The sequence below is a fragment of the Helobdella robusta genome (genome assembly GCF_000326865.2).
Source record: "Helobdella robusta unplaced genomic scaffold HELROscaffold_15, whole genome shotgun sequence".
NCBI lineage: Eukaryota > Metazoa > Annelida > Clitellata > Rhynchobdellida > Glossiphoniidae > Helobdella > Helobdella robusta.
In genome coordinates, this window is record NW_008703839.1 from 694,559 (window position 1) to 718,488 (window position 23,930).

At 32.8% G+C, this 23,930-nt stretch overlaps 2 protein-coding genes across 2 annotated transcripts; one reads left to right on the plus strand and one right to left on the minus strand.

The window, feature by feature from the left end:
• Positions 1 to 17,613: 17,613 nt before the first annotated feature.
• Positions 17,614 to 17,778, plus strand: HELRODRAFT_127063 (hypothetical protein; the record flags this gene model as incomplete). Its single annotated transcript, XM_009015057.1, has 1 exon — positions 17,614 to 17,778. A coding segment is annotated over one exon (165 nt), but the record flags the coding sequence as incomplete, so codon positions are not given.
• A 324-nt stretch (positions 17,779 to 18,102) lies between these two features.
• Positions 18,103 to 21,920, minus strand: HELRODRAFT_169195 (hypothetical protein; the record flags this gene model as incomplete). Its single annotated transcript, XM_009015058.1, has 2 exons — positions 18,103 to 18,201; positions 21,555 to 21,920. The coding sequence occupies 2 exons, from the start codon at positions 21,918 to 21,920 to the stop codon at positions 18,103 to 18,105; spliced, it is 465 nt and encodes a 154-aa protein (XP_009013306.1).
• Positions 21,921 to 23,930: the final 2,010 nt, after the last annotated feature.

The window sequence follows — 23,930 nt, forward strand, 5'->3', positions numbered from 1 at the left end:
GTAACGTTTGGATACCTGCAGTACCAGATGCTTTGATAATGTCATTTGTGAGTCCCGAAGGCCCTGCTGCCTTTCCATCCTTCATAGCTTTCAGAACTTCTGTAAGGTCCTCTACAGTGTTGTCTGAAATCGGACCTTCGATGGGTGGAGCATATATATATATATCGATGGGTGGAGCATATATTATATATATATATATTTTCTGGGCATGACATAAAACTGCATCCACGCTGCCTTGCGTGCTTTTGAGCATAAGGCTAGGCCACCGCTTAGTTAGTGGTTGTCGTCACGATGGGTGTCCGGATGTAAAAATTTTCTCCCAAATTATTCTATGCCATCACCAAGAAAAACAACAGTCCCTAGTCCCCAGCAAGTCTTAAGTGGTTAAGGGGTGCTAAGAATTCCTGGGAATCCTGATTGGAGGCGATCTCAATAGCCACGTTGGAGAGAAAACAGATGGTTTTGACAACGTACATGGCGGTTTAGGCTATGAAGAACGGAATGAAGATGGCAACTGCATCCTTGAGTTTACTGAAATTCACGGGTTTGGTTTACTAAACATATTTTAGAAAGAGGCTGGAACATTTCATAACATACAAAAGTGGACCATCAGCCACGCAAATTGTTTTCTTCGCTGTCAAGCAACAACACCAAAGGCTATTCAAAAATGTCAAAGTCGAATTACGTGTAGTCCAACATAAACTCTTCGTGGCAGACCTGGTTGTCGAACTGTCACAACATAAGTCTAAACAAATGCCTTGAAGAATCAAAACGTGGAAGTAATATTCATCAAGAATTAATTTCAACAGATTGTCGCCACACAGTTAGACCACCAATCGCAAACCAGTACATATTGGAGTACATACAAAACTGTTTTGATAAACGCTGCAACTAAAGTTTGTGGGAAAACTGGTACAAAACGCCAGCATTAACGGGACACTTGGTGGTGGGATGACAGTATACAAAATGCAATAGCTGAAACAACAACTTTGCCGTGAAGTGGGGAGAAATTGTTCAATGCCAACTGAATGGAACTGAATGGCATGACAGTTTCGCTATAGAGAGGCAAAGGTGATCCATTGAATTGTTCATCATATCAGGGTATACGTCTGCTAGAACACTCCCTGAAAATTGTCGAGAAAATCATTAAGAGAAGATTATGCATCACAATCGGAAATTATCATTTTAGTTTCCTAGCAGGGAAATCAACAATTGCGGTCAACTATATATATAAAATCTAAAAGCTAATAAAAACAAAACGCACAATAATTCATTAGCGAAATATTTTGAAGAATTACATATTTTTGATATTAAAAATTAAAACAGTTTGAATTAAAAATGAAAAAATTTTTAAGCTGGAATTCGAATTTGAGCCGAATTTTTGTAACCCAATTTTGTACACATTTGTGTTTATGTATGTATCTGTGCATAATTGTATATACGCAAGTGTTTCAGCAGAAATTGATAAAAAGGCATATTCAATTTGTATTATTTATTTATTGAAAGGAATGTAATGTAAAAAAAACTTTTATGCTGGGTTTGAAACCGGTGTTGGCAAGCTAATGAAGCCAAGGTCACACGTCGTATTAAAAAATGTAACAGTTACACAAATCGACTCCGGCCAGCTTTGTGTTTTTAAATCTGGTTAAATTCTGATTTAAAAGAATTAAATCAATTCCTATTCAATTTAACAGTTAAAAACAAAAGATTTGATAAACGTAATAGATAAGTTAATGTTAAAAAACTCATGAAAATAAGTTTTTAAATCCGGTTAAATTCGAGAAAACAGCCGGTTTTTAAGCGTAAACATCAGTTGAAATTGGACTAATATCTTGGGTTGAGTTGAAACTGTCGTATACAAAAATGTTTATAAATAATGCGATTTCAGAGTTATTCAATTTATATTGGAGTATTTTAACTATACGTTGAATAAAGCCGAAAACGCAGTGATTATATATGTGTATATAAATTGTTTTGATTATATTATGCAATTAATATGAAAATATTTGTATTGAATATTGAATGTTGTTGTTGTATTTTGTAGATCCTGGTTTGAATGGACTTTACCACCAGATAAAGAAGTTTTGTTTCCAGATGTGTCACGAGTGACCCGAAGAATATATTTGGGTCTTACTGAACATGCTCAATTCATTAGAGAGTATTTTAATCGGCCACGTTTTTATAGCAAGTTGGTGTTTTTGGATTTGTTAACATAGCGCTCATGCTAGTTTCTTTAGTAACACGGAATTTTCACTAATTTCTTTTTAATTTCTACTCTTTTATTCAGTAATCTTTCTGTCAATGTTCTCATTATTTTTGAATTTTTTCTCGCTAAAACAATAATTATTACAACATTAAAAATATTTAATAATTAATGTTTTTCTTGTCCTTTCTTTTGCTTTAAAAATGCTTTTAAAAATGAATGCGTTTTATGATTCAAAGCTTTCTTAAAGCAAAAGTAAGAGTAAAGGAAAAAATTTTCATTATTACATTTTTTAACATTCACGATCGTCACTACCTACACCTGTGTTGTAACATCAAAGATCATGCTTTTTCCACCATGTTATCCATATTCGGTAGGTTTAAGATTTCTGTTAAATAAAAACAACTGCTATAAACGCAAACTTGTTTAACGTTTATTCGAATGGCAATAGTAGACACTAAATGGTAGTAAAATCCCAGAGTAGTCCCACTGCATATCAAACGTTTCAGTGTTTTTGTCTACCAAATTCTCGAATATTTTCAAGACCTGTTAGTGTGATAATTTTTCTTTTCATTCTTATACAACTGACGAAAGTGAGTCACAACACTGGTAGAAGTGAGATTTTTGAAGTTACAACACTATTGTCGGTAGTGACGATCGGAAAGTAATAACATTGGTCTTAGAAGTCGCATTCTTCATAGATAGAAACTTTCTTCAATAAATCAATGCCAGATATATACGCAACTGCTTCAAATTTGTTTAAACGTTTATTTATTCGAATGTCATCAGTAACAGAAACACTTAACTATTCACCAATAATAAAAATACGCATGATCGCCGATAATTCAGATTGAATCTACATATATCCCATCTGCAACCTCTTCATAAAACATCGCTATTAACCGCTGCTTTTACAACATTGTTGTAATACAACAATTTTGCCATGCTTTATACAATGATAACAAAGATAACAAATAATCAAGATAATAATTAGATAAAAAACGCAATTCGACAATGTATCTACCACAACCTTCAATTTTTCATCATACAAACAGTAGAAAATAGTGGCAATTTTGACAACATAGCAGTAAGTGACACCTCTCGTGTAAATAACAAAAAGTTTTATTACTCAAAACCAAAATATAACTCAAATTAATAATTTGAAACAAATGTCAGTCAAATTTTATAAAACTTCAACTTCCTATCAATTTAAAATTTAACTTAACAAAGAAACTAACGTAAATGTAATTTTAACGACGTTATTATTATTGCTCTACACCGACGTCCACTTTTTGACCAAGTTTCCTTTTTCCGCTCACCTGCTTTTTTGTATAAATCGAGTATGTTAAATATTCGAGTGACGGTTCTAACGGCACTCAGTTCTAAAGAGCATTCAGACCACTTCACCTAACCTCGAACCCTGACATACCACTCTTGCGTACGTGTTTTTTTCTTTCGTTACTTCTGTCTTCTCCGCCATCCTGGTGAAAAAGTCGACTGCGTTTTTAGATCCTGCTCGGTACTTGATGTATAAGTCGAACTCTGCATCGCTTGACTCAATCTCATCATTTTTGAACTTTTTAGGATAGGTTAAATATCTGTAAGATAGGTTAGAGGATTGTGATCTGTATAAACGTGAATAGGTTACATACAGATCCATCCTCTAAATTTTTGGTCTTCCTTCCTTTCTTTTCTATGGATGGTGGGTCATCCATAGAAAGGTTGCTGTGTAACTTGTTAGCGAACGTGATGGTACGTTCTTTTCCTGAATAGTCCGTCTGTTCCAAACAACATCTAACTGTATGGTCACTATGTGATAAAACCGAACAGTTGGGTGTAGTAGATTGTATAAAGGCATTTTTCAACTATTGAACCACAGTATTCAAGTTACGCTGGCGCTCCAGAGTCCAGTGTATTCCACCCTTGCCTTTTCCCTTTGTCAGTTCCGTAACGCCAAAAATGTTCAAGCCAGCTTGAGAATCAAGTTTTTGAAGTAGTTGAAAATTCTATAAGTTTTCGTACTTTTTTCTTTGTGGTTGGAGGTTGAATTTCATTCAATTTCCGTAACTTTAGTGGATTCATATCGATCATTCCAGATCCCACCAAATGACCCAAAAATGGTATCTTGACCTTAGCGAAACTACACTTTTGAATATCGAATGTCAACCCTGTGTTCTACAACCTCAAAGAAACGTTTCAAATATGTTCCTATAATGTATTAGAGTACACGGCAATGTCATCAATGTAGGCTTCCGTAAAATCTTGCACATCTCTTGTCTGTTCCTTCATAGCCCAGGTAAAAGTAATATTGGCCGACTTCAGACTAAATGGCATGGGAGTGAACTTGAACAACCCAAAATCACTAAATGCAGTGAAACATCTTGACAGAGAATTCATCGGTATCTGCCATTAGCCACTTTTGGCATCAAAACTACTAATGCCACAGGCTCATCTGACTTTTTGGAGTACAACCTGGACATCAGGTGTAGGGAACCAATCTCCTGATTAATACTTATTCACATACCGGTAGTCCACTGCCATCCGAACTGTACCGTTTTTCTTTAGTATGCAGACGATTGGATGATTCTGTGATGATCCCTTGTTCCAGCATCATTTGAATTTGTTTTTTTAACTTCTGGTTTCAGCAGTTCAGGTATTTTATGTGCTCTCAACCGTCGGGGTTGAAACTCATCATTTATCTTAGTTCTATGCTGTACTGCAGAAAAAAAATCCAGCACGATGTTGAAACACCCTGGCATGCGTAATTAATAACTCATTCATCAGTTTCTTCTGCATCTCCGTCAAATGCGTCATGTGATCAATCGATCTTGTATTATTTTCACGAACAGCATGCTTCCCATATTATATGGATGCAAATTACCAAAATCATTTCTCAGGATGATCACTACTTCTTCGATTCTTTGATTGTACTTCCGGATGTGGTTCACATGTACATGCTGTTTCTGTTACTCCAACTCAACAATATAGAAATGGGGAAATTTGACTTATAATGGTGCCTGGCCCTTGCAACTTGTTGCACCTCTTATTTCTCCACATGGTTGGAATTAAGACTATCACTGGATCTCCTAACTGAATTTTGCAACTGGTACTACGCAGGTTGTAGTAGTGCGCATAACGTCGTTGTTCTTTTCCTGCGTGATCCTCAGCATATCCGTTGGCTACCTCCAGATTATGCCGTAAGTCCTTCAAGTATTCAGACCGGCTCATGTAAAACTTCCCCTAACCTCGAACCCTGATAATTTACATCTTTAAAATCTAAAGAAAAGAAACACAAAATGTTTATTAAAAAAAAATATTTCACGATAAAAAATTATCTAATCAGGCAGAAAAAATTTAAAAAATAAATCAACTAAAGAACATTTTTGTAACGATTTCTCCGCATCGACAACTTATGTATCCAGAGAATTAATTGATAAAAACTAGATGTTTAAAAGATTGAAGATCGGTTAGATCAGTTAAAAGATCGGTTGAAGAAATTTTAAACAAATTAGGCCACCAATTCATTGAAATTAAAAATATCAAAATTAAAAAATTTGAACAATTTATCTAGACTTGCATACTAACTCATATCAACTTATGTTATGAAAGAATCCAAGTCTACAAATTCATACCAAATCCTCTGATAAATGTCAAAAAAATGAAAGAATTTTACTAAAGAAAAAATAATATGAAAAATTAAAATTTATAATAATATTTTATTGAATTAGGCAAAGGAAATAAACCAATATTTAAACATTCAACCATTTCATAAGCTAAAGATGTGAAAGAAGTTGAAAACATATAAACGAAAGATAAATAAATAACTTGTGAGTTAATAAAATTTCCGTTCAATTCTAATCCAATAAATAATCCAATTCAAAATAACGAAGATAAAATTAAAAATAATAATATTAGCATAAATAATTTAAACTCTTTTATTACAGGAAATCAATGACATAAGATACAAAAAATAAAATAATATACGGTTATGGACAATTAAAACCCTATTAATTATCTATAAGTGTACTTAGGTGACATATTTAAACGTTCTGTCGCAATAGATGGCGTATGTCGATTAATTACAGAATCAATTAATTTGTCAAAAAATAGGTCATAAAATTTTAATTAATTGTAAACTGAATGTATTAAAAAAGCCAATTCAAAATAATCGAACAGTATTTCAAATCGGGGATTACACTTGAATTTAAATTGTTTCTGTACTTCGATTGTATGAAGTTTCAGGATTTGATTAAATTTGTCTCATGACATACCGTCAACTCCACGATTCTTCTGTTTTGTAGAATGGCGATATCCGGACCAAGATTGACCGTTGCGACATTAGCAGGACTCCTCCATTTTCGATACCTGCGAATGTCGGACAATCCCTCGTGCGGCACGACAGCAAACAATTAACGATCTCGAACATGGTGTTCAGTATAACGTTTCAATGCAACTATGTAACATTGTAACACAGTTAACCACATGCTTGTTTGTCGGTTTTTTAGCGCTACAGAAAGGACTCCACGGTCTTCCCCCATCTGGACAGATTTGCGTTGGTCGGAAGTTGTTGAATCAGATATTTTTTCGCGAATTTGTATAGGGTGTCTGGTATTGCATATAATTTTTTTGATCAGTGTTTTTTTCGTGAAGGTAGTATTACCTCAGTTAACGACTTGATCAAGGAGCCCTGCAAGAAGACGAGTTTTAAGCCGTCCTTTTTCAACTTTTTTAGTGTCTAGATTGTCAATCTTGTAGTCCACCGCTGTTTGACGCCATAGACCGCGAATCTCAGCATTTGAACTTGTCCTGAAGTAATCGCGTAGCTTTAATCTCATTCTCTACACTGTGTAACTTAGTGGAACAATGTTGTGGCCACCACTCTTTAATGGTTTAATGGCATTTGTGTAGAAACATCCAGTTTGGTCGTAGATTTTAAGAGATGTGTTAATTTGGATATCACCTTTTTGGCTTTTGACTTTCCCCAGGTATTTGAATTCCCGACCCATTTCTACTAATGGAATGGGTATGTTTTCTATTGTCAACCTAGGTAGGAACTGATCGTATGGAGCCATCTTTTTTCCTCATTCCAAATACACAGCACTTATCTCTCCTCATCTGCATGCCGACCATTTGATTTATTTTATCAGATTTCTGCATACTCTCCGAACTATGTGCAATGCCTTGTCGTCGGCGTGCCATGCTCTAGCTTCTGCATCAGAGGTTGAACTCCAATGATAACCGCGATATTTGAATTTCTCTTTTTCTAAAATTTTCATGAGATCAAATAACATAGATCAAATAGATCATATAACATGTTATAACATAGATCAAACGGAAGCGGCGAGTATGGATCACCCTTTTCTTGCAATGGTGTGAGCTGATAGTTGATAGATGATTGATAGTTGTATAGTTATATAGTATAGTCGGAATATATTGATAATATTAAATCGCTAAATAGCTGCGGTACATGATGATGAAGCAGAACTGAGTTGATTAGATGATGACTGACCACCCAACGCGTTTCGGAAATCCAATAACGCGATGATTTTTGTGCGTTGGTGTCTCTAAGTGAGTCAACATCTGGGCGTGTTTCGCCAGACCATCAACTGTTAGAATCCTTTTTGCATGTTTGTATTAATTAATTTGTTTTTGTGCAAGTAATCGTACAGTCTGTTTTTTAGTAAAGTTGAGAAAATTTTGTACAATACTGGTTGTAACGTTATGGGGCGAAACCGGATCTTTTGGATCTCTTTTTATATAAATTACGATTGTTAAACCATTTAGCCAGCACGTTGAGGTTGTTGCGGTTTTTCAACAACTGGCTATTAGTTTATGAAGATTTGTTGCGGTTTTCTAACAACTGGTTATGAAGATATGTACGAAGTATTGGGCATCTTTTCAGAGCAATTGTTGAAACTTGATCCAGAGGACAGGGCGTTGCTTTGGCCTTTTGCATTTTCGAACAATTGATGCAACTTACCTGTAGGATGGCTGATCAATGTCTCCCTAATGTGTCGGTAGAGTCCAGTCCGATAAATCGAATGAAGTTTGACCATCAGACATCAATTCATCTCGAAAAAAATTGCCGCCGTCGACCACATTGAAATGGGGAAACGTATTTGCTGATGGTGAAAATGCCGATTTGCACGCCTTCAAAAATTATTAATGAATTGAGTTGTAGTTGGGGAGTTTTTGTTGTTTGATTTACCATTTTTTAATGTTATTCTTTTTCTAATCAATTTACTAAGATTGGATATTTGATTAGATAAAAACTTGTTGTAATTATAAGCTTTTAGCTGTTTTAGTTCTTTTTTCAACTTCTTAATCGAGCACTCTATAGTTATATTTTTTGCGTTTTCGTGTACCAATAGTTTTTTGCAAAATATATTTTATAAATTTATATTTTGCAAAATTAATAAAACCAAATAATAATAAAAATAATATTATTAGATAAGTGAGGAAGTAAACAGAAAACGTACAATGTCTACAGACTTTGATGACATTCAAAAACTCCTATTAAACAAAAAAAAAATAAAATTAGTAGTAAACAAAACTTTTCGAAATTTAACAAAGCGCCTGGGATGTGGTAGAAAATAACTCAATGTCAAATGACTTTGAAACTGAATTTGAGTAAATTCCAAAAACATAAAAAAAATCTTTTCAAATCAAATTAAAACAACGCTTATTGTCAATATCCGAATTTAACTACATTATGAATCAGAGGATTTGGTATCATGACTGTGACAATAATAATAATAATGGTTACGTTAACATAAATATTACAGTAGAACATTTTAGATGTTAGACATTTTTTACCGAAAATTTTACGGACGGTAGTGTGTTAATAGGCAAACAAACCGTAAATTATGCCTTCAAAAAACTGATGGTAAAGAAAACAACTATAACCGCTTGTTTATTATAAAGCTTGTAATAATACTTGTTCGTTATCAATCAATCTTCGTTTAGCGTCCAGAGACCCAGTTCCCAGAGACCCAGTTCCCAGAGGTAGGACGTTGTTTTCTTTGCCATCAACTTTTTGCGCCAAATTAGACGATCAGTTGTATCCATTTCATTTAAATTTAGAGCTTTTATGTCTTGCTCGATTGTTTGCGACCAGGACTTCTTTGGACGGCCTTTGGGACGTGTGCCAGGTACTTCAACATCTGCAAGAGAAGTTATGGCACTGTTTCCACTTCGTTGTAGTAACGTTTGGATACCTGCAGTAATAGTTGCTTTGATAATGTCATTTGTGAGTCCAGAGGGCCCTGCTGCCTTTCCATCCTTCATAGCTTTCATAGCTGACTGGTAAAATTTAAAAAAAACAAAACAATTATACACAATTATATATCGATGAATCAAAAATTAACAAGTCATCAATCATAAAATTACACTCATGCAACATCTACCTACCTAAACCAACATCTATATTCACAGCAGAATTGATAGCCATAAAAAGCAAATCTTTATTCCCAGCAAAATTGATAGCTAAAATAAAAAGACAAAAAATTCATAATATTTTCTTATTCATAATCAAGTCTAGAAGCGATACAGCAATTCAAACAATTCAATGATAATTCAAACAAAAATACACGACATCCTAAATAAAAGTAAAAGCAGTGATGACGAGTACTTAAGTAATGAAATGGTACTTATATATGTACTTAAGTACTTACTTAATGGTACTTAAGTATGTAAAAAATTGTATTTAGGTACTTGTACTTAAGTCTTTTTTCAGTACTTATACTTGTAAATAATACATTTTTCTTATAAGTACTGATTAAAATAATTGTTGAGTTAGCAGTTGCAAGATTGCTTCTAAAATACAACACAACAAATACAGCCGTCATCGGCTCCTGTTGAACGTTTGTCAATAGACTGTGTGATGATTCATTTGAGACTGTTTTTGATAAAGAAGAACAAACTGAACTGTGCGTAACTGTTAGTAAATAAACTTTTTGAAAATAAAGTATTTAATACTTATACTTAAGTGAATTTTTTACTGAGTACTTGGTGCTTTTACTTAAGTACATTTTTTGAGTATTTACGTCAACACTGAGTAAAAGTCATTTAGTAATAGAAGGAAATAAACAAGTAGAAAAAGAAGCTACATTGGCCCACTCATTCTCAATTTCTATTATACCACTACCGTATAACGATATTAAACAACCTGTAAAAATGCCAAAAGTTATATATCGAGGAATGGCAGTTACATTGGAATTAATATAACAATTTCATTCACCCTTATCCTTTCAGATTTGCTATAATAAATAGTGCAGATGAGCTAAACCCATGGGCAATCATTATGGCTAATACTCCCATGACACATAACCCGATCTTCAACAATTTTAAGTAGTGGAATTGTAGTGATATTCAACTTGTGACAGAAGGACTTCATGTTATTTATTGTTGATCGCTATCTCTTCCCTGCAATCATTCATTTTTAGATTTTCCATTCTTTTCTTCCGCATGATGTGCTTTTACTGCCCCCTGTATCTGTAGTAATTTCCTCATTTCGTAACCGGACTGTTTTAAAACACCTTCATTTGAAGTTGGAGAGGTCCATATAATTTTCATAATTCTTCTCAAAAACCACATCTCAACAGTGTTAATCTTTTTTCCCATTTCTTTAGAAATTTTCCAGGACTCAGAGCCGTAAGTTAGCATAGGAAAAATGTAACACCCTACAGTTTTAATTTTGTTGATATTCTGATTTTACTGTTCGTGAGAATTTTAGAATATTCATCTTTCGCCATAGCTATCCTTCTTTTGATATCCATATAATATTTACAACCATGAGGTTGTAAATGAGGTTATTAGACTTTCAAGATAATTGAAGCTGTTGATTTGTTTCACTTGTTTACCATTAATAATTATAGAGCAGATCGGGGCGGTTTTGCAAGTCACTTTCACTTTCAAAAACCGGATTGGAAACAGTTTTTGCAGTTTTTCCATTGAATCCGCTATGAGAGCTGTATCATCAGCATATCTACGTCTCCAATGGGTATTCCAGGTAGATCTATCTTTTTCATGATCTCATTGTACAGGGCCAGCCTTGCCTTACACCTTTCTTTATATTGATAAAACTAGTCATCTTGTTACCAACATTCATCGCTGCTCTTTGGTCCCAATAGAGGTTTTTTCATAACTCTCGTGTCTTTTCCATTAATATCCAAATTTTCAATAGTTCTATAAGCTCCACGTGTTTCACGCTATCAAAAGCGTTGGAGTAATCGACAAAACATATAAACAAGTCTTTATTTCAATCACTCGTTCACTGATCAATCGTAGCATCAAGGTCTTCTACAGTGCTCTCCGACGTTGACGCATAAACTTGAATAACATCTATGTTGAAAGTGCGTGCATTTAGGCCAACAAATAACCTTCTAAATTTTTAGACATTTCTACTTCTATTTGAGATGGGTCATGACAAATAAAATTATACAAGATAAATAAATGAAAATCAATCAAACAAATAAATCAATATAAAGTATTTAAGTTAATGCATAATAATTAAGTTAAATATAATCCAGAAATAATAATGCATGAAAATCAAAAATAGTAATTATGTGGGAAAATAAACCAATATAATAAAATTATAAAATGAACAGGGTTGAACATACATGGATATTTAGGAAGATAATAATATTGAAAAATTAAAAAAATAAATAATTAAACACTAATTTAATGCAACATACAAACTATTTAAACTATGAAAAAAAAAATCCAAAAAATAGTTTTAATAATAATAATAACTTCCTAATATCTAATATTTAACAATCAAAAGTTTCTATTACTAAACAGAATAAAAGATGATAAAATAAATGAATTGTAATAATAAATCAGTATCAAAACAACATGAAATAAACAAAATTCAAAATTAAATACGAATATTTTTAAAGTAAAAAACCGTTAAAACGATACAATACGGTACAAAAATTATATAAAAATAAATATAAATAAATATACAAATATTTATAAAGTAAAGTATAAGAAATTAATTTAAATTTGAAATTTTAATTTAAGTTATTTTTTAAAAAATAAACTTTAGAAATGTCTAAATTGCGAAATTTAACAAAACAACTTCCAATCAAAACAAGAACTAAGAAGATGTAAATAACAAAATAAACATCAATAACTGCAGTAACCGCTGAAAATTTTGAATGACTCTACAGATCTAGCATTTAACAAACCCTTTTTAATTCCATTTTGTTTCAATTTAGTTGCTTTTAGATCAAAGTAAATCAACGGCTGATGTCAACGGCTTATAATATAACATTCATAAAACTGAAATTTTCTGGAAGATATTTTGAATCGATTTTTATTTTTGAATTTGTTGTGTAAAATATTGTAATTATAACTTTGTTAGAAAAGTTGTGCAAACAAAATACAGATTTAACAAAGTATTTGCTAGTTTTGATTTCATATTTTATTCAACAGCGGAAATTTTGTGAAGTTAGATGATCTACCAAAAATGAATAAATTGTTGTATTTTTCCTATTATGGAGAACTAATAAAAAGGGCATCCTTAATACTGACTGAAGATATAATCAGCTGCATTCATTCCAAGACACCTCCCAATTTATTCAAGTAAGCTACAATCATTATTTTGTTTTTGTATAGTATGTATTGTGTATTTTGTACAGTAATAATAGATGACTATCTGATTTATGTTAAACAAATATAACATTTTCGCCACCTGTAAAACGACACCGAGCTCATTATTTCTTTTATTATTGTTTATTGAATAACGCTGATTATTATTTATTCATATGGGGCACGTTTGTCCCTTTGCCGATCGTCTTCAACCAATATTTACAAATTTTTTACTTTTTTTAAACAGACAAAATATAAAAAGTTGTCGAATAAAATTTCCTTGTTTCCTTGAGCTTTACGCGTTTTATACATGTTTTTATCGACAACTAACTTTTCCTCCTGTTTTTTATTTCTATTGATTTAAATTGATTTATTGAAAGTTAATTTTACAATAGCACATCCTAATTTTTAAAAAACATATCCAGTGTCAAATTATGTATGTTCTCTCGTTCTCACACCCTTGAGCAGTCGCAGCTTTGGATTACAATCATGTCGGTTTTTCATCATCATGTACTTTTTTATCTACTACTCTAGAAATTTTCTGTATTGTAATTAGGGCAGTTGCAGAAATTTTGATCTCTCAATGTATTTTAACCTACTGCAATCTGTCGCCTTTACGGTGACCTGTATAAATATACGCGAGCTGTATAATTTAAAAAAAAATTGACAGTCTAACAATTAAACCTAACATATTATGACTTATTTGTAAATTGTAGATATGTTTATTAAATTTAAAATTAAATTTAATTTTTGAAAATCATTAATTTCTAACTTCATATCATTTAAATTTTTAACTTGATTACTAAAATTCAAATTAATAACTTTTTTAAACTAAACCAAAACTTTATCATTTCTCTTTGCTATACATTTATTCACATTTAATTTTTAATCCAAATCATTAGCATTACTAAACAGATTAAAAATTTAGCAATTTATTTTTAATATTAAACCATTCCAAACGGTAACAAGACGTTTCGCTTTTTGTCGCTTTCGTCCTCAAGACCTATCGCTTGCCCAAAAGACGGTTCGCCTCCTTAATTTTATAGTTGGACGATTCGCTTCTTGTCACTTTCACTCTTAAGTTGATTCGCTCACTATAAGTTTAACGCTAAACTACCAAAAAAACGTGGACGCCTAATCTTGCAGCCTCTTTTGATCTTGCCGTTCTGCAGTGATGTTTATCGAAGAAGCTGCTAAATGTGTAGGACATAACATCAGTCCATTGATAATAAATAAGAGGCAGAAATACCAAAAAAAAGCTCGCTACCAACATCCGTCAGAATTTTCAACCTAACTCCATTTAAATTGTTCACTGGGACTCCAAGCTGTTGCAAGATTTTACATCACCAAATGGTTGATCGGTTGCCTATAGTGGAGTTAGTCAGCTGTTATCAGTGCTAAAGCTATTATTATGAAGTAGCACAAAAACGCATAAAAACTTGTTGGATAAGTTGAAGAAAGAAGTTGTGTTTCGATACATGTAGTGCGAATACCGGTCTCAAATCTTGAGCTTGCGTTCAATTGGAAGAGATATTGGGGCGTGACCTTCTACATACCGCCATCACATACTAGAACTTGTTGCAGGTGCAACTTTTACAGCAGTAATGAGTGTTTCCTCCTCACCTGAAATCCTTCTTTTCAAAATGTTTAAATCGCTTTGGTATTTGATCTGTAATGATAAATTCCAAAACTCAACCAAAAATCAACACACTGGAGATTACTTGCTGACGAGGAGGAACTTGCAGCATTTCTTAAATCAGCTTTAACTGATGTTCATGTACCTGATGATAACCGTGATGTTTTCTCGGAGCGATGCACCTAGCAAGGGGGATGTCCAAGATAATTTAAACTTTTTTAGTTTGGATGTTTAGGTCAAAATTTTTACCTTCCAAACGTGAAGGCAAGGATTGGGTGAATTGTGCATCACCAAAGTATATGTGAAGGCTTGGAATTCAGCACCTCTTTCTGCTGCTAAACCCTACAACTATTTTCAACCTTTGAAGTCCCTTCTATCAACAAGAAAATTTCAAAAGCAACGTCAACTAAAATGGCAGATCGTTTCTGGTACTTATCTGAAAAATTAGTAGGTCTGTCATTTTTCGACCCTTCCCTTATTGCGAAATTAAAAGTCAAATGGTAAAAGCAATGGCCGAGATTGAGGGAGAAGATAATCCACTAAAACGTGCAAAATTAAAGGTAGTTTTGTTAAGTGATTTACAGCATAAATCCGTTGTAGACTTTGTCACAAAAAATACAAAATTGCTGTTCACAAAGCTAAGATTGCCACACAGTTTTCTGCAGTTACCAATTGCGAAATGGCCAAAATAGGATGACTTTCTGGGCGCTGTTAACAACATTCAAATAATTAACGACTTGGCGGAACGAGACGCCACAATAATACAAAATTATTTAAGAAGTTTGACCAAAGATGAGCAACTACAGTTTCTACTCCAAGTTGTTATTGCTGACAACCGAAAACGCTACCCTAAAGCTCTTAAATGTGAGCTAATGGATGACACATGAGCCACGTCATCAGCCAATACTTAACTTCCCTTTGACGATAAACTTTTATTGCTCTTCTTTGTGATTGTTGTATGATTAATATAAATCACGTTTCATGCACTGTTGCACATGTTGTATAAAATTAAAAATTGATACTTAACGATTCTGTTTTGTTTTTAATTTTTTGTCGTATATTAGTGATCCCTATAAAAGCTGATAGGAAAAATTGTCAAAATTTATTCTCATTTTTGAACGGATATTTAACAATTGCTTTTTTAAAAAGTATGTATAGGTATCATTTTTTTAGCACATACATAACAATTTTTCTCTTATCTGGTCAATAATATGTAAAATCTAAAATTAAAGTTATTAAGCCTCAATGCTTTAATACTTCAAACAAAAATGATTAAAATTAGTGAAAGTTCGAATATCAAGTGTATTTCCCGAATTATGTTGACGACGACGACACTGGAATGTTGGAACGACAGTCAAATATCTAATATAAGCATTCAAATAAGAAAAAAACATTTTTAGCAAAACCTATAAAAAATAAGAATTAACACAACTAAAACGTAATTTTTGGTCTCAACATATAAAAATTTTCTTAGCTCACTCATTTAATGACTGTAACTTCATTTGTTTAATATTTTAATTTATTGTTTCATTTTATCCAGTTTATCAATCAATTCATTAATTTTTATTTCACAGAGGAACTAATGTGGCTTACTTTGAACAAACTTCAAAAACTGATTTTTTCCTTTTCAACAAACTCTTTGTTTGTTTTAACCTGCTGTTTGTTGATGATCCAATGGTCAGAGTGAGAGGTCTTCATGACTCATCTATAAGGTTTAAAAATCTATTCAAATAACATTTGATGTCTATTAAGCACTATTCGTGATTCCTTTCCATAATGATTTTATTATTAATGTATTTTTTGTAAAATTTTCAGATTTTTTGTGGGTGAAAACGCTGTAATCCTTGTAGGGAGTCAGTCAAAATATTACAAATTCAAACCAGTAAATTATGTTCCTATAACTAAAAGTTCGTTAACTCCTTAACGATAGTTAAACAATTACGAAAACGGTTTATAAACGAAAATTACGAAAATTCTTTATAAACTTAACCTTTTTTTTAGTTTGAATCATTGTTTTTTATTGAATTTTTGTAATATATCTAATCTAATATATATGAAAAACACTATTGCTCTAAGTGTGTAATTTTTATGATAACTTATTGGTTACATTGAGGTACGGAAGATAATTTGTTGCAACTGTGATAACTTTTTTATGCCTGCTGAATAAAAAGTTTAAAATAACTTATAATTAAAAAGTTTTTTGCCACAATGTTTTTTTATTGCCAAATTAATAAATCTACCACCTTCGTTTATTGCCAATAATTCTACCATCTACGGTTTTTTTTAGAAAACGCTGATGTGCTGGCGGTTATTTTTTTGTATAATAAAGTTTTTCCATCCAAAATTTCGAGACTATTTAAATTTTTAATTTGTTCATTTCCTTTTTTTTTAGATTTTGTTTGACATGAATGAATAATTGTCTGGGTTCAATTTATTTATTTTCTTTGCATATATATTTTGTGGAAAAAAATCTTTGTCTTAATTGTTTGAATTTGTATTTTATCAATTCTACGTGGTCAATCTGATCTTTATGATAAAAATTGATGGCGACAAAAAGAAACGAATTAAGGACAAAACTTATTTTATAAAAGCAACGGCTATAGAATTAGGAAGAAGATGCACTAGTTTGATAACCCAAAACTCTGCTAGAGACCGTTCGAGTATGAAGTAACACAAAAGATCAACTTTTTTTACCCCCTCTGCCATCCGTAACATTTGCGACTTTTTTCAACTATTAAACGCTGCAATTCAATTTTGGTTACAGTTTAAGTAGTGAAGACATATCGAATACATTACTAAATTTAGTAACTAATTTAAATTTACCAAATTTATTGTAGTTTAATGCAGCTCGACAAACAAAACTCCGAAGACAAATCGATGTGGAAAACTAAATTGTGTCTATCAAATGTGTACAAGTAAACATATATAAATATAGGCTTTTATTTTTGCAAATATAGGCTTTTATTTCTTCCCTATTTTTTCCCATTCCCGCTCGCAATTTCCGATTGCCAAACAGCGATTTCCTATTCTCTGAAATTCCATTTTCCCGAAAATTAAGTTTTACCAATTTCCATTGCGAAATGTTCTTGAGCGATAGATGAATATTACTTTATATTTGGCAACAAATAATATGACTTTCATAGGTTCTTCTGATAAAATATATACACTTAATAATGGATAATTTTTAGGACTGGTACAATTACTCGCGAAATTTGATTCTATAATGTTGAACCATGACATGCTAGCTCTTAAAAGAAATTTTTCTGATCATTGCTGTGGGAAAACTATTCAAAATGAAGTGATAGATGTAATGGCATCAAAAGTAACAAACATAATCATATCCAAAGGCTACAGGCTACATAATATTCTATTATTGTTGACTGCACTCCTGACGCTTGAACGAAGACTTGAGACCGTGCGAAAAGACGGAAATGGCAAAACATCTCTTTGGCCCAGCCCCTATATTTTGAATCTGAAGTCGTAAGATTTCGCCTACTTAATTTACTATACATACTTCTACAATAACAATTTATATCGGCAATATTGAATTATTCAACGACGACCAAAACCGGCACTAAATGTATAAATTGGCGCACTGCATGCTGGTTTATTTTTACTATACATTATGTATGTTCCCGTCTTCTTCTCCATACATAACTATAACATACAATTAATTAATAATCCCTGGTCGAATTGATGAACCTGATAGAAACTCGTGAAATGTTAAAATAATGAACCTGATGACCAATGGTGATCTGTCGAAATGAACCTGATGACCAATGGATATTGTCGAAATGATGAACGTGATGACCAATGGTGAATTGTCAAAATGTTGAACCTGACTGCAACTACATCGCGGTGAATGTCTATATTATTTAAAGGCTCACTCACATAGCCATAACTGAGCCAGTTTCAATGTGTCCGGTATTCATTAATATTGTTATTATAAATATTATTATAACTATTATTGCTGTTAACATAACAGAAAAAATTAAATGAGCACAGGTGTACAACCCATAAGCCCAAATCTCCAAAAATTTGTTAATTAAATGAAAGCTTAAATTGTTCACGTAATAATAAAAGTAATACTCACACGTCTCAAGCACTATTATTGCTGCTAACATAACAGAAAAAATTAAATGAGCACAGGTTTACAACCCATAAGTCCAAATCTCTAAAAATTTGTTAATTAAATGAAAGCTTAAATTTTCACGTAATAATAAAAGTAATACTCACACATCTCAAGCATAACCACAATCATACTGCCAACCCATATATCAATCAATCTGGATAATTTGCATGCCATTCGTACCTCATCTCGAACCCAAAGTAATCTCAAACCCAAAGTAAACTTGTCAAACAGAACTTTAAATTGATTTACGGATTTTGCATCCACAATTTCTTGTAGTAAAGAATTTCAAGTAAACTTGTCAAACAGAACTTTAAATTGATTTACGGATTTTGCATCCACAATTTCTTGTGGTAAAGAATTTCATGTGGGTATAGTTCTGTTACAAAATGCGTAAAATGAGTAAACATTACTCATGTTTGTTCTAACCTTATTTCGTTCTAACTTTTTATCGTGTCCTCTAGTTATTGAATCTGTACATAATTTTAGATCTGGATATCAGCAGAAGCATAATCTAATTTAGATCTGACCATAGATTTATATAAAGTCAAAAATAAAAATTTATCCAAACCAAAAAAATGAGATTGAATTAAATATTATTTGATAACATTTATTCACAATACTATCTACATGCTCATCAAATCTCATTTTATCATTATATGTAACACCGAGATCCTTAATAGATTCAACTTTACTTTAACCAAGAAAAGAATCATTATTTTTACCTAAAGACATCCATACACATTTATCCGCATTCAAAACCACATCGTTCTCCCCACACCAAACAACAAAATTATCCAAAACCAAACTGCAAAAATTACCTATCAACCTCTGATTTCACACCGCTAAATATTTTTGCATCATCTGCAAAGAGAAATAATTTAGAATCATTATTCTGGTTACATATCTTAAATAAATCATTTATATAAATAACAAGCAATACAGGTCCTAACACACTTCCTTGCGGAACACCACTCGTCACATTCATCCATTCCGAAAACACCCTATTAACACTAACATAATATTTTCTATTCTTCAAATGGACATTAAATCCATTTAATCACATCCTCATTAACAAAATATAATCCTAACTTTTTAATTAATTTAACATATGAAATTTCGTCAATATTTTTTAAAATCAGTAAATATCATATCCACACCACCCCCATCATCCAAAGCTTTAATTCAAATGTCCATTATTTTCAATAACTGAAGAAAAGTTGATCTTTTTTTACGAAACCATACTGAAATTGACTGAAGAAGTTATTAGCACTGAAATTATTTAAAAGAGCATCCTTTGCAAAACTTTCTAGAATCAATCAATCTTCGTTTTGCGTCCAGAGACCCAGTTCCCAGAGGTAGGACGTTGTTTTCTTTGCCATCAACTTTTTGCGCCAAATTAGACGATCAGTTGTATCCATTTCATTTAAATTTAAAGCTTTCATGTCTTGTTCGATTGTTTGCGACCAGGATTTCTTTGGACGCCCTTTGGGACGAGTGCCAGGTACTTCAACATCTGCAAGAGAAGTTATGGTACTGTTTCTACTTCGTTTGACATGACCAAACCACCGCAGACGGTGTTGCCGGCATTCGTCCTTTATATCATCTAAACCAGCACGACACAGGACAATTTTCAGGGAGTGTTCTAACAGACGTATACCTCGATATGATGAACAGTTCAATGGATCACCTTTGCCTTTGTATAGCGGGACTGTCATGCTATAGTTCCATTCAGTTGGCATTGAGCAATTTTTCCAGATTTCACGGCAAAGTTGTAGTAACGTTTGGATACCTGCAGTACCAGATGCTTTGATAATGTCATTTGTGAGTCCAGAGGGCCCTGCTGCCTTTCCATCCTTCATAGCTTTCAGAGCTTCTGTAAGCTCCTCTACAGTGATGTCTGAAATCGGACCTTCGATGGGTGGAGCGTCAAAGTTAACATTGATGGGATTTGTTTCGTTTAACAGACGGTTGAAGTATTCTCTCCACTGTAGCTTGATCTCATCTTGTTCAAGAACCATCTCATTTTTGTCGTTTTTGATACATGAGACACCAACTATGCCTTTTTTCGTACGCTTTGCTGGTTTTGCTATACGATATAGAGATTTCATTTGTTCACATTTGCTTTTAGTGAGCCACTCTCTGCACTGATCTGTCCGAGCCAGTCTTGCATAGTTGTTCTCACGGAAAATTTAATGGTCATCAACAGACTTTGATTTTTGCCATTGCTTGTAAGCAACTATCTTTTCAGCTATTGCATTTTGTACACTGTCATTCCACCACCAAGTGTCCCGTTCATGCTGACGTTTTGTACCAGTTTTCCCACAAACTGTAGTTGCAGTATTTATCAAAACGGTTTTGTATGTACTCCAATCTCTACTGGCTTGCGATTGGTGGTCTAACTGTGTGGCGACAATCTGTTGAAATTTTTCTCGAAGAATATTGCTTTTCAGCTTCCACGTTTTGATTCTCCGAGGCATTTGTTTAGACTTATGTTTTGACAGTTCGACAACCAGGTCTGCCACAAGGAGTCTATGTTGGGCGACACATGATTCACACCTAATTTTTGAATAGCTTTCGGTGTTGTTGCTTGACAGCGAAGAAATCAATTTGCGTGGCTGATGGTCCACTTTTGTATGTTATGAGATGTTCCAACTTCTTTCTAAAATATGTATTCAGTAAACAAAACCCGTGACTTTCAGCAAACTCAAGGATGCGGTTGCCATCTTCATTCCGTTTTCCAAAGCAAAAACCCGCCATGTACGTTGTCAAAACCGTCTGTTTTCTCTCCAACGTGGCCATTGAGATCGCCTCCAATCAGGATTGTTTCAGATTTTGGTATTGTTGAGATGGTGTCAGAGAACGCAGCCCAGAAGTCATTTTTCATCTCTTCCTGTCTGCGGTGCATATGCAGAAAAAATAATCATTGTTTGCTTTTCTATGCAAAGCTTGATCCACATGAGACGTGAATTAATCCTTTTAATATCCAGTACTTCTTGGGCTAGCGGTTCTCTGACAAAAATTCCAACACCATTTTTGGCCGTCTTTTGACCATTCCAGAATAGTTTATATTTTTCTTTGTCTGAGTTGACCAGACAGACATCATTCGATTTCCATCGGGTTTCCTGAAGGCAGCAGATGTCAATCCTTCTACGCTCGAGCATTTCTGCGATTTCCATGCTGCGGCCAGTCAGTGATCCAACATTGAGCGTTCCAAGTCTAAGTACCATAGAGGGGCCATTCTGAATTTTTTTGCAACATCCCTCCGCTATTGCATACTTCCCAGGGATTCTTGGCACCCCTTGACCACTTAAGGCCTGCTGGGGACTAGGGGCCGTTGTTTTTCTTTGTGATGGCATAAGAGTAATTTAGGAAAAAGTTTTTACATCCGGACACCCATCCTGACGACAACCACCAGTTATAAGCGGTGGGCCTAGCCTTTTGCTCAAAAGCACGCAAGGCAGCGTGGATGCAGTTTTATGTCATGCCCAGAACTAAGTAAGAAGCAGAATAATAATAAAATATAATAATTATAATAAAATATAATAACTCTATTCAAGTATAATAACAATTATTATTTATATAATTATAGTCATAATTATCAACTTTGTAGAAATTATCAACGGCCATATTCATAAAGTGGTCCAAGTATGTCTTGTGACTAAATCATTATATGAAAACATAAATAAAACCGAAAATATGACGCAGCTTCAAACTCTAGGCTTACTCGAAAAATTTATGACTGGACTATGGATGTCTGCAATATATGGAAATGTCCAGAAAAGTTCAAAACTTGAATTGGTAAAACTAAATGATACACATGATATATGTTTTATTTCTCTCAAAACCACAATCTGTTATTATGACATACAGGTTCCTGCATTCAAATTAGCAGTTGAAAACTTGAACAAAATGTAACAAGATCCTCAAAATATTTTTTCAGTTAAATGTGATGTATTTGGAGGAAGCTTGGAAGAGGATGAAGTTTTTCACTCATTGATCACTTCAAGATATGATAACAAGCTTCTAATTTCCATTTTCTCTTCCCTAGTTCAGGTAGCCTTGTGATCAGCACACACTGCACAATATAAAATATATGCCAGCAACCTAATTTTTTTTAATGTCACAGGTGGCATTACTTGTTGTTGAAAGACAGATGAGCACTAGAGCTCTTTCAAATCCTATTTCTCAAATGATAGTGAACTCTTCTTCAGCACCTACTCATATTATGCATGCTGAAAGAATGCTTGGTATGACAGATTATTTTATTCATAATGCACCTATTATCACCACAGGTTTTCTGGACTCTAAAGTTAGGGCTAAAGCAAATCACACTTTGGAATAGCTTGATTGCAAAGCACAGGATGTACAGAAAGTCATGATACAGTTTGCGATAAGGAAAAATGAAATGAGAAAAAAAATTTGTCGAAACATGGAACAAAGGGCAGATGGCAGTATCTTGCTGAGATAAAAAAGAATGATGAAGACAAAACAAGGAAGAATACAGAACATGCTATTCTTGAGTTGTTGGTCAATAATTGATCAGTTGATCATCCATTATTTGTTAACCTTAAGAAAGAGCATAAAGGTTTTTGAATAAAATTTTGAACTATGAAGATTTGGCATGTGAGTTGGTAAATCACAAATGGGATCTGGAAGATAATTCATGTATGTACTTTTGACGTATACAGGAATGGAAAAAAAGATATTTTTATTATCAGCTATTGGTGTATGAATGAAGGAGATGCTGAAGATATACCACATACAATATAAGGGTTGAGAGTGTCATCACAGACATGCTAACAGGAGATCTCCATTTTGGCATCTGTTAAAATTAATTATTATTTTAATTATAGTGTAATTATTTCATATTAATTATTTCTATTTCTATATTTTCAGCATTCCATTTAAATCCAGTTTTTCATTTCATAAATTCCACACATATATTCATAGTTGTCCAGTGGTTTTTTTTCAATTAATGATCTATTATTATTATTATTGATTTAGTGTGCTACAGTAGAGCTTAACTTCGTAACTTCTATCTAAAACTCATTGACATTCTTATTTCTTTCCATTTATATTTTTGTTAAATAATCAGATAAATTTACCATTATATATTTGATGATGTAACCTAATTTAATTAAATTTATTAATCAATTATTCATTAAATTCTATTAAAAATTGTGTTAATTATTTAACACTGCTATTTATTTTAAGGATGAATAAGAAAATCATTTATGTTATAAAATCGCATATTTTTAATAATTGTTGAATTATTATCAGAATAGCAAAGGGATCCGTTTCAAGTTCACAAGTTTAATTTATTCTTCATTTCACTTTCACTGTTAAATATGTTTTTACATATTTAA